The following is a 12116-nucleotide window of genomic DNA, read 5'->3' on the forward strand; positions in this document are numbered from 1 at the left end:
CCTCAAGGAATGCATCCAACTTGGCTTCAAATGCGAACAAGATGTTGAGGCTTCTTGTAGGGAAACTATTGCAAAATTTTCCTTTTTCAGTGCTTAGGAACTTCTTTGTATCTTAAATTTATCACCAGACATCTTTAATCTATTTGTTCTTAAAACCATTATTATTTTTTTTTTTGGTCCTTTACAGCATTTCAGAAAGGCACCGAAGTAATTTAAAAGTGACTTTCTTGTTTTACCTTTTTTCTGGTAAGGAGGCTCTCTGTTCATCCTCTCGTAGCATTTGAACTGTGAATCTATTATCTTCTGGTCTTCTGCAGAGTGTTCAGTTGCTATAGGCTCTAATGTGGGGTCAGTATAACTTACTGTAGAAGAGAGACTTGGAGCCATTCTCTGTGCAAAGAGGAAAATCTATTAATATATGTGAGTAAAACCAGGAGAACATCATACAAAACCCGAGAGCCAGAGATGTCCATCATTCTTATTTCAAAGACCTTTTTATCTGCACAAATGCTTACTGTTGCCATGGAGATTTTGCATTTTACTAGCAAAAATTTACAATGCTTTCTCTCCCTAATAGCTTTTTATTTTTCTAAAAAAAGAAAAAGAGCAGTCAAAACAGAGAATACAGAATTAAATACAACTTTTGCAAAGGGCTACCTGCTTTGATTACCGACGAGAGCTGCCTCTGTATCACTTTTTAGAAGCAAACCATGAAGTGCTGTTGCTGTAATATCCATTCCTTCCAGCCAGACTTGTATGGGAACCCTGTGCAATCCCTATTTTAAGGAATGGAAATTGAGTGGCAGTAATGCACAGCATGGACTCTATGCTACCACCACAAACCCATGCTGTGAGCAAGTCTGTGAACAGAGATTTTTTAATAAGTTCTCTTGAGATGCAATTTAGATGAAAAAGGACAACATGATATTGTGAACCAGCAGGTCTGAAGAATGGGGATTCACCATATCACAGACCGTGTGCTTCATTATTACCATCTTTAGATGTTCTCTTAGGAACAATGAATGAATGATCTAAATCAGGGGTGGGCAAACTTTCAACTTCATGGATTTTGAACCTTTAACCATTATGAAGGAGAGAAAGTTTCAGCAGGTACTGCTTGTCATCTGTGAGCTGACAAGCTGCACCTGCTAAAATTCCCCCTTCTATGCAATTGTTAAAGGTACATGATCCCTAAAGTTGAAAGTTTGCTCACCCCTGTTCTAAATGTTCATTTCCATAGTCCAGCAATTTTAAACCACTGTGCTATGGCACATTAGAGTGTGGTGAATGGTCTGCAAGTGTGCCATGGGAGGGAGGGTCAAATATTTGTTGGGCCATTGGGGGATGTGAGCCCCTGGCCGACAATACAGTGTGCCTTATCAATTTTCAAAAATTTGATGGTGTGCCTTGACAATGTTAACACCATCGTTGTTAGGTTGAAAATTGCTGCCATAGTCTCCGAACCATACGGTGTCAAAAGTGACTTCTACATGCCAGCGAACACAAGCATGTCACACACTAAATGGGTTTCTGCTATGGGATTTTGTGAATGGCAGCCTACTATGATAATTGAGCTTTTATTTCTGTTCATGTAATGGAGCTGTACAGTGTGCTGTACTTCAAAGAGCAATTGTTTTCTATAATTGTAAGGAGGGGAGTCCTTCCTTTGATGGGCCCTCATTTTTCTAGTGCACCAGCCGAAGACTTCCCAGGTGTAACATAAGCACCCTTTGTTCTTGTTGTGCTATGCAAGTATACGTGCAGTGGGAATAGCCATCAGGAACAAAGAAAGGGGTGTGTGTGTGTGTGTGTGTGTGTGTAGAGATGGATAGGAGGCAGCTGGTAGAGTCAGAGTGGACCAGATGTAGTCCACCAGGTCAGGATTATATAAACAAAAAGTTCAAGCAGCAGTACAACACAACTGCAAACCCTCAGGGATTTCTACAAAGTATACTATGGAATCAGCCAAAGGGTGGCAGGTGTGAGGATTTTCCCAATTTATCTGCAGCTAAAAAGGCTAGAATTGAAGAATGCTGAATGCTCTTTGTATGCTGAAATGTAGCAGCAATTCTGCTCAAGTTGTTTCTAGTGTAGGAAGCAAATTCTTAAGGATTTTTTCCGAGCGATCTAAGCGATCAAAGGGAAGAGGAGAGAGATTGCTAGCACAAATTGCTATATTGTTGGCAACCTTCAGTCTTGGAAGACTATGGTATCGCACTCTGAATGGTGGTTCTGGAACAGAGTGTCCTCTCCAGTGCGTGAAGCCTGGGTAAAGTAGATATGGAGGATAGACTGTTACCCATGTAGCAAATCCCCCCTCTCCACGTCACTGAAATGGTCCAATGGAAAGGCAGAAGCCAATACAGTTGGTTCCAGTGGCATCACAGGAGTTGCCAGAACGTGACTGTGTTCAGCCATGAACTGCCTCAGGGACTCCGGCGCTGGATTTTGCCTCGAGGTTGACTCCTGAAGCCTTTTCCATAACTGGATGTAGCCACAAGGCAGTGGAGGTTTGGGATCAGAGTTTTCCTTCTCTCAGATAAGCTGCCTTCCCAGGCTAAGGAGTCCCACCTACCCAGTGGCTGTTTAGTCGCCTCTTACGACAATTACATCCAAACCGAGGGCCTACTCTTATCCCCCTGCCCCCAGGGGTTGCTATGACAGCACCATTCAGGGACTTCAAGGGACACAAGAGGAGATGACTGGAAACCGTTTGCCTTTGTCAGGGAAGAAAGAGAGGCAGCGCCACCAGAAAAACAGAACAGCAAAGGGACAATTGTTCTATGCTTAGATATAATCCTGAGTGAGTTGTTTTGATTGGGGAATTAGAAAATACAGATAAGGACTTCTTGTGCTTTTCATTGGTTGAAAAGAATTAGGCAACCTTCACATAATACATCACTACCGTGGGCCTGCCATAATGGTGGGCTCCACATCCACAGACGTAACCATCCACAATTTGAAAATGTATTCAAAATGTTTTTCACGTACCCTGCTGCAGCCTCCTGCCACTTCCCAGCACCTTCTGCAGCAATCCTTGTTTGCCTCACACTTGCCATTAACATATGTGGACATCCCAATCCTAACCTGCCCCTCATCTAAGGCAGGGTTGGGGCTGAAAGTGGCTCAACCCAGAGCAAGGGGAATCGCTTTCCCTTACCCCTGGTAAAGCAGCAGCAGCCCCAATGGGTCTACTCGGATCCACGCCACCTAAAGCGGTGGCGCAGATCCGAGCAGCTTGGAGCTGCCCTGGATTGCCGGGAAAAGGGGACAGAATCCAACATAAGTGCCGAATCCTGACCCTGCCACCTCACCCGCTGCCCACCCACAGGCCTGCCCGTCTGCCCGCCCTCCCCCGCCCCCAAACACCTCCTTTGCACCCTCCCCATGTCGTTCCCAGATCCCTGCACCAGCCTAGCTCGGCCAGCACGGGCTTACATTTGAGGCTGGCCAAGCAAGGCTCACGCTGACCTCCCTCCTCTTCCGGTGGTGCAAACGTGTTTTATGGCACTTTCACGACACCGGTGGGCTGGTGCAAGTCCCTTGCCTTTTTTAGGATTGCTCTCTTAGGGACTTAACAAAAGTTTAGGAAATTTATGTGAGTTCAGGCAAATTCTGCGAGTGCAGGCAATTTATGCAATTCATAAAATTTTTTGCAATTTACGTACATTTGTGTCATTTCCTCAGTGCAACACCTGTGATCTTGAGCATCTGTGGATATTGGCATCTGTGTGGGGTCTTGGAACCAAACCTCTACAGATATGAAGGGCCCTCTGTATTTTAAAGCGCTAGCTCCACGTGCGCCTCTTGTATTGCCCTTGAACGTAAGAAGATGCTTTCTGCCAAATCAGATCATTGGTTCATCTATGTCAGTATTGTCTCTATACTGACTGGCATTGGCTCCACAAGGTTTCAGATGGGATTGCTGCTCCTGTGGTTGCACTGGCTGTTAGTGCATTTCCAGGCATGATTCAAGGTGCTGCTTTTGACCTTTAAAGCCCTTTATAGATCGGGGCTGGGGTTTCTGAATAACTGCTTTCTTCCATATGAACCGGCTCATCCCCTGAGGTCATCTGAGAGAGGTTGGTTGGGAATGCCACTTTTGACTGAAGTAAGGTTGGCAGCAATAAGGTGTAAGACTTTCTCTATGGTGGCACCATTATTGTGCAATTCCCTCCTGGTTGAGTTCAGAACTATGTCCTCCCTGTTAGCCTTCTAGCAAGGGTTGAAAGTTTCCTGTTTGGTTCAGTTTTTCCTTCTTAGTTCTTTTGTTTTGAAGGGGATGCTAAATGTTTATATTAATGCTATTTTCAAAAAAGATTCCTGGTCTTTATCTTTTGCATTTCTCAGTGTGATTTTAAGGATTTTGTACACCATCTTGTGTACCCCAATAATCAGGGAGAGAGGCAGGGAATAAATATTTTAAATAAATATTATAAATAAACAAATAGCTATGAAGCCGTGACCCTCTGTCAGGCCTGAGCTAGTAAAACAAGAATCAGGAATGTTTAAGCCTTTATTTTCATAGTATGCCACTTGAGACCAGAGAGCTCCTGCCCCATTCAGTTCAATGCAAGAAGCAGATACATGCGTGGGCACCTATGTATATGTGGTTCTGCGTCCTTTTTTAAATGAGCTGTGTTTTTTTTTTTAATGGTAAAATAACTGAATGCATCCAAGAAGATCAGGTTCTTGAAGTTTCTAGATCATTTGTTCTCAAACTTTTAGCACTGGGACCCACTATTTAGAATCAGAATCTGTCAAAGCTCACTGGAAGTGATGTCATGACCAGAAGTGACATCATCAAGCAGGAACATTTTTAGCAATCCTAGGCTGCAATCCTCCCCACATGTACCCAGGAGTAAGTCCCATTGACTAACATTGTTAAAAGCATATACAGAATAGCCCGTTAAAAGTACAGATCTGTAATATTCCCCATATGCAGGCACATGCCATGGTAGCATCAAGTCTAATATATTAAAAATAAAATACTGAAATGAATGGGTCCCACCTGAAATTGGTTTGCGACCCACCTAGTGGGTCCCGACCCACAGTTTGAGAAACACGGTTCTAGATGATTTCTCTTTTTCATCTCAGGAAAGTCACTTTGTTCACTCAAGAGCTTTGGTTGCTCATCTGAGCACATCTTCATGCAGCAAACACAACCATTCACTGTTGGCCTCTTTTTAGCATCGTACAACTCTTTTAGCTTTTTTGTGTAGCTTGCTTGTTTTAGCTTAACATGTGTGTCAAAACTGATGTGCTCCATCAATGGTAGCAGCTCAAATCACTAACAGGAACCATACAGCAGAACAGCCTTGAAATCTCAAGTTACTTCACCTTAAGAACATGGTGGATCTGTTGCCAGTGTTAAAATATTTCATCTTTGCTATATTTGTCTTAGCCAAACTATGGGCTTAGCTTTCCCATGAGGAATCCTGGAAATATGGATATCTGTCTCGATCATAAAACATTCACCTTGCCTTTGCAGTTCCATAGATGTATTTGATGATTTAAACAGATTTACTTGTACAAGTAGGAAACATGAGCACTTTCAGAATTAAACACCTGTCCCTGCCTTATTTGTAATCAACCTACTATCAACTGCATTCAGTCTTACAGCCCAGCCCTCCCTAAATCACTGCATCCGGCATGTATCCACAGCGAAGTTTCAGTTGCTAGAGATCTCCTTGGGGTAAGAGGACATTTGTTCTCTTGTTCTGGGGTAAGCCCCAGCAATTACTATGATGCAACTTGGACTTGCAACAGCACAATTGCTAGCACAAGTCCGCATTGCTCCATGCAGGCAGATCAGGTTCGAGAAGGGGCTTGGGATTTGGCATGTGCTGCTGTCACCCACCCCAACCCCTCTGAGGCCTGATCCACCTTCCTCCCCACACTGTCACTGCCTTGTTCCACCCACCCACCTCTCCCTGTTCCGCCCTCCCTCCAACCTATTCAACCTTCTCCCTGACCCCTCCAACCCCCTGTGCAGGCTTGCCTGCTCTAACAGGTGTCACTGGGTCTGCCAGAGCCTCTCCGACTTCCCAGCCAGTGGGCCTGTAGCAAGCGACTGTGGAACCTGCTTTGCAACAGCTATAAAGCAATTTCTGCCAGCACAATGCTAGTTAGACTGGAGGAGGAGGAGGAGTTAGGATTGGAGCATTAATAGAGCACAATGATAATTTCTTAAGGGTCTAAATGTGAAGCTGGATTGTTTGTCAGCTGCTGTACTTCCAGTCTTACATCCAATGCATTGGCATTTGAAATACTTTTTCAAAACACAATGAAACTTGTGTGGGCATTGAGTGTGTCAGCCAGGGCCAGGCCAGCCCACCCATGAGGTCAACAGAAGCCCTTGCTTTCATCCATTAAATAATTTGGAATTTGATTATCAAAACAGCATATTACACTTGAAAAACCATGACCATCCAGAGCGGTCTTTTAAAATGAAGGCTAAATGATGTTACCATGTCAAGAAAAGTGGAGTACCTTATGCACAGAAAAGGATTCTTTATTGGATAAAAATGAATCATTCACAGCTTCAGAATCAGGAAGTTTATTCTGTGAGGAAAGGGGTCAGAAATAATTCTTCTGAAGAAAACTGATTAACTGATGTCCCATGTGGCAGTTTAGCAGCCGTACATATGATGTCACTCCTAAAAGTACAAGTAAATGACGTCATACATACGACCACCAAGCCATCACGCATAAAGTGACTGCTATAAGAGGTGCAATACTATGGAATAAAAGAGCAGGTTTCTTCCTGCACATGCCCGATCTCGTCTGATCACGGAAGCTAAGCAGGGTCAGGCCTGGTTAGTACTTGGATGGGAGACCACCTGGGAATACCGGGTGCTGTAGGCTTATACCATAGTCTTTTGAGACTGAAGTTTGCCAACCATAGCTTTGCTGCCAACCTCTAAATACCTAAAAGATAGGGAATCTAAATGGAAGCATCTTTGACTGAATATTAGACTCTCTCATATAATGCACAAATAAAGACAAACCAATGAATAGAAGAATGCCTCAGATTTTATAACTAAGAGGTTAAATGGTGAGAACAGAAAAAACAAATGTCTTATGGTGAGCAAGCATCAACAACACAAGTGTATGACTGAATATCATTTTTGGTGACCTTTAAAGCAAATGTCAGATATCAGGTGTGCTTATCTCCTTAAAATTTAATAACAAGGAAAACATCAAATAGATTGCAAATCTCAGATAAGGAGGTAAACCTGGCACACATGTACCTCTAGTCTTTCCCTTGCCTTAATATTTAGTAGCATTTAGTGACAAACACAGCACTAAACCATTGTTTAGCACTAGACGAATGGGTCTCTGTCAACTACAGGCTCATAAACCTCCTCCTCCTTTGTTTGCCTGAACAGAGATTGAAAGCTTTCACTTCTGCTTTTGAACAAAACACAGCACTCCATTACAACTGAATTCAGGAACTGTGGCTTGTTCTAACTGAGGTTAACTAACAAACCAGGATATCAAAACATGTCTTGACATTCTGGTTGACTATCCAACCACAGTTAGAGCAAGTTGCAGTTCCTGAATTCAGAAGGAAAGGAGAACTGCGGTATCTCCAAACACAAAGCTTTCCATCTCTTCTTCTTGCAAGTGTTTCCCTGCTCCCTGCAGTCAGTCACCAAAGCTGTGGTACAGGAACTGAGAAATTCATTCCAGGATTAAACCAAATAGCACTGCTGAGCATAACATCTGAGTGTATATGGAAACAGGGTAAGTCTGTCCATGAGGCCAATTGAGGCAGTTGCCTCAGGTGGCAGAGGAGTCTCCTGCCTACACCCATCACCACCCCCTCTCCTCCAAATCCCTGGATTTGAAAAAGAAAATAAAGCAGAAGAGGAAATGTGTAGTGTGCTCGGTTACAGTGTGACACTCTGACCCAGTGTTTCTCAACTGGTGGTACAGGTACCACCAGTGGTACTTGAGGCGGTGTCTGCTGATACTTGTGGGTCACCTGGACCCCTGCCACCCAGCAGCGAAACCAGGAATGTGATACAACAAACAGTAATAGGAGACTTGGCTTCGTGGGCAGAGCTCCAAAGCATGCTTTTCTGTGCTTGAAAAGCCCTCCTATCCACTCTGAGTCTTCCAACCAGAAGTAACTGATGATGATGTCATCCCCAGATATTACCAGTGGTACTCTGAATAGGTGGACATGTGAAGTGGTAGGGCGGAGGACAAATGTTGAGAAACACTACTCTAGCCCACTACTCTCCTCTCCTTTACACTTTCTCTTCTGCTCCATTGCCTTCCTACATTTTGAATCCAGAGAGCTGGAGAGCATGAGAGCTGCATCCATAAAGGCAGTGTGACACCAGTTAAAAGAGGCACGTTGCCTCACTCACAGGGCAGTCTTGGGTTGACCTTGTATTAAATAAATCTCAGAACTACAGGAAAACCAGCTCCTGTGCTGATTGTAACACGCAGCCCTGGCTCCGACAGAAATGATAACGTAACGTTAGTTTAAAAATATTTTCCACATAACAACTAATAAACAGAAATAAGTTTTCAAACTGCACACCAAATACAAAAACGACAATCACAGCAAAAATGTATCATGAAATGTTGAGGGTATGGAAAGGTTTATTTGTTATGCACTATTATGAAATGTTGTGTATGTTAAGTACAGGACAGGCATGTTGAACAAGTCTACAGTAATGATACAATTTTAACAAGCATGAAACTCTAAAATTACAAACAGGTACCTCTAAATACATCGATATTGTACATGCTGCACAATATATTAAGTCCCCTCCTCATTCTATGTATTCTGATGTACTTTCTGTCATTCTTTTAATGACAGTTAGTCATTCTTTTAATTAGTTAGTTTTAGTAGGGTGCAGCTGAAAAATACATTAATATGCTTTATGTCAGTGGTTCCCAAACTTTTGAGTGCCCACCTTGTGTTCTGTAGTGGATCATGATACAATGCTCAAGTCTGCCCCCCAAAGCCTTGCCTGTAGTCCTTAGAGGCTGCTTCTGGGTTGCACCAGCTCGCAACCCACTCTCTTGGCCTCTGTTGGTTCTAATTACACAAGAAATGGTCATGTGCCAGTGATGATACCCTGCCATCTACTATTGGTCGGTAATTAGAAGTACAGAAGCAGTTTCCAGCAATGTTGTGCCAATGCATGTCCTCTGCCCTTGCCATGACACAGTTGTGCTTCACAAGAACATTTATGTAGCATCAGCAGGGAAAGTGATCTCTCTAGCGTTTTTGTAGGTTCCCAGGGAATGTTTTGAAGGCCCATGATATAACAACCTTCAGCAAGGTCAGTCAGTGCCTGGATGGGAGATTGCCGACAAACCCAAGTTAGGTTTCCTTGAATTCCACCGAAGAATAAAAATAAAATAAAATACCCTATGGAATGTACCACACACACAAAAATTCAACCCCAGGTCACTCCAACACAGGAAACAAACACACGGAGATAATACCTTTCTTTCTAATTCAGTAACCAAGGATCAAGGGTTGATGACACTCATTGCCCAGTCAGCATGCAATCTGTCCTCACTGTGCTAAAAAACAATTACAAAATAAGCCTTTGGTCGGTCTCATATGCAGAAGGCTCATGAGACCAAATATTGCAAAAAAAAGTCTCAAAAATATGACAGGCATTTAGTCTCACAAGCATTTCACAGTGAAGGAAAGAAATCAAAAGACACCTGATTTCTTCTTTTCATTGTCTGAGTGAAAAAAAAATTCCAGCATAAATTCTTTGGTATGGACTAGACACCATGTTAATCCATTTTACATCAATAGATATAAAGTTCTAGAAACATCCTGTTTTTATGGTGTATATGAGAGTACATTTTGGTGTTGTTGTTTTTCTTTTATTTACTTACATTGAGCAGAACAATCAGTAAGAAGCAACCATTGGCTGTCGTGTCCATTGCAAATCCTTTCTGGAGTAATTTGTCTGTCTTGGCCCTACTGGAAATGAAAGAAAAGAACCACCATTAGATCCTACTTATCCAGTGCCAATCAAGATAATACCTTTCTTTTGCCTTACAATCATGTTCTAAAAGTTTGTTTCTTAAGTGACTGCATAAGTGTTAGCAGCACCATCCAAATATGATAACTCAGAAGGCTTCCCATTAAGGTGATGAAGGGTGCACATCTCCTTAGCTCCAGCGATTCTTCCCCATCAGATTCTCCCAATTTACTGGGCCCCAAACCATCCAAATATTAAAATATTCTATCCGTACTCTTAGGTCATCTGAGGGGGCCCTTCCTACTCTGCCGCCACCAGCAGAGATGAAAGGGATGGCGACCAGAAATAGGCCCTTCTCAGTGGTGGCTCCTTGCTTGTTGAATTTTCTCCCTCTGGGATGAAGAATGGCTCCCTCTCTAGAGACATTTCAGCAGGGTCTTAAGACTTCTTTTATTTTTATTCAAGGAAGCATTTAATTGCTGACAGGAATGGCTGGCACTTTTTTAAATCCAGGGATCAAATGTGTACACCCATGGGCTGGGCAGAAATGTTAATGAATGTCATTTAAGTATGATTCATTGGGATCTGAACTGTCTTATGGTTTTAATTGTCTTATGTTCAATGTTTCACTGTTGTTTTAACTTTTTGTCTTATATTGTTTTAATTGTTGTAAGCCCCCTTGGGTGCCCCAATGGGTGGTAGAAAGGCGGGGTAAAAATTCTACAAACAAACAAACAAACAAACAAACAAACAAACAAACAAACAAACAAACAAACAAACAAACAAACAAACAAAAATGGGGCAAAATGCTCAATTCTCATACAGTTTCTCATGTATGTTTTCAGATAGTGCTGTTTGTTCAAAGCTGGAGAAAACACTGCAGAGATAAAATGTGGTCTCTTCGTATTATCTGGTGGCTATGCTCCTGATGGAAAGCAAAGGTGATTTGCCTACCAGAAAGCACATCACTGGATAACAGAGGCCAAGGCAATTCATCCTATTGTCTCCCTCTCCATGCACACTAAGCAGCCGTTCATGATGCAGCATACTTCACTCCAACAACTCAACCATTCAACCAGTGAGTTGAATTGCACAGATCATGTGTGGATTAGTTTCAGTGAAATACAACCGACATGAGAGCTCTTTTTTACAGTACATTTCTTCCTAGAGAGTCTAATAAATGTAAACATAATGCACCTACCTCCTAGATTTGTCGTCACTTTCTTTTCAATGTCTCTTTTCTCTTTGTCACTCTCCCTCTCTCTGTCAGTTTCTCCCCTTTCCTCACTTTACCCAAAATGGTTTTGTAGCTGCTGGTGCAACCCAGCCTAGATTCAGAACAATCTTTCTAGCCTTTCCCTACTGCACTTAGGGACAGAATTGCTACCTACCTCTCATTATCTGTGACCCTGTTCTCATTATAGGTGAATACTCTGCAGGTGCACTGGGGGCAGGGAGTAAATAGAGCAATGCTCTTTTTTTTCTCACACAACACCAGAACTAGGGGGCATCCACTAAAATTGAGTGTTGGGAAAATTAGAACAGACAAAAGAAAATATTCATTTACCTAGCATGTACTTAGTCTGTGGAACTCCTTGCCACAGGATGTGGTGATGGTATCTGGTCTAGATGCCTTGGGAATTGGATAGATTTCTGGAGGAAAACTCCATCACAGGTTACAAGCCATGATGGGCATGTACAGTCTGAAATGAACTGATTGCTCATCATGAGGGCCACATAAGAACTTTTTCCTGTCATCTGTACTGGCAATGGATGACAATTTTTTCACCTACCCCAAACTGGTGAGGGAGGGATGGTGTGTTCAGTATTTTCATATTGTAAAAATTGGTCACTTGCGTTTAATAAGGTGGGCAAAGTTAAACCTAAGCTGCAGTCTCATGTCTTCACTGGGGGATGCCAAGGTAAATAGAGTTGCAGGGATGACAGTGAGATGCAAGTATCTTCTTGCCTGTGTGCTCCCTGAGGCATCTGGTGGGCTGCTATGAGATAAAGGGAGCAAGACTAGATGGCCCTTTGGTCTGATCCAGCAGGGCTCTTCTTATGTTCTTATGTGTTTATGAGGGTAGATGTTGGTTGAACGCTAGGAGATGCTTCTTAATGGTAAGATCAGTTCAACAGTAGAAC

The 12116-nt window shown here is 42.7% G+C and overlaps 1 protein-coding gene across 1 annotated transcript in view; it reads right to left on the reverse strand.

Annotated features, from left to right (window-relative positions):
• Positions 1 to 12116, reverse strand: part of CALCR (calcitonin receptor) — a 192722-nt gene that overhangs the window by 75540 nt on the left and 105066 nt on the right. The window contains exons 3-4 of the mRNA XM_066628742.1: positions 9883 to 9970; positions 237 to 390 (exon numbers count right to left, since the gene is read on the reverse strand). Of these exons, the coding sequence (XP_066484839.1) occupies positions 237 to 390; positions 9883 to 9970 (242 nt within the window). The remainder of the gene's footprint in view (positions 1 to 236; positions 391 to 9882; positions 9971 to 12116) is intronic.

The sequence above is a fragment of the Tiliqua scincoides genome, chromosome 5 (genome assembly GCF_035046505.1).
Source record: "Tiliqua scincoides isolate rTilSci1 chromosome 5, rTilSci1.hap2, whole genome shotgun sequence".
In the NCBI taxonomy this organism is placed as follows: domain Eukaryota; kingdom Metazoa; phylum Chordata; class Lepidosauria; order Squamata; family Scincidae; genus Tiliqua; species Tiliqua scincoides.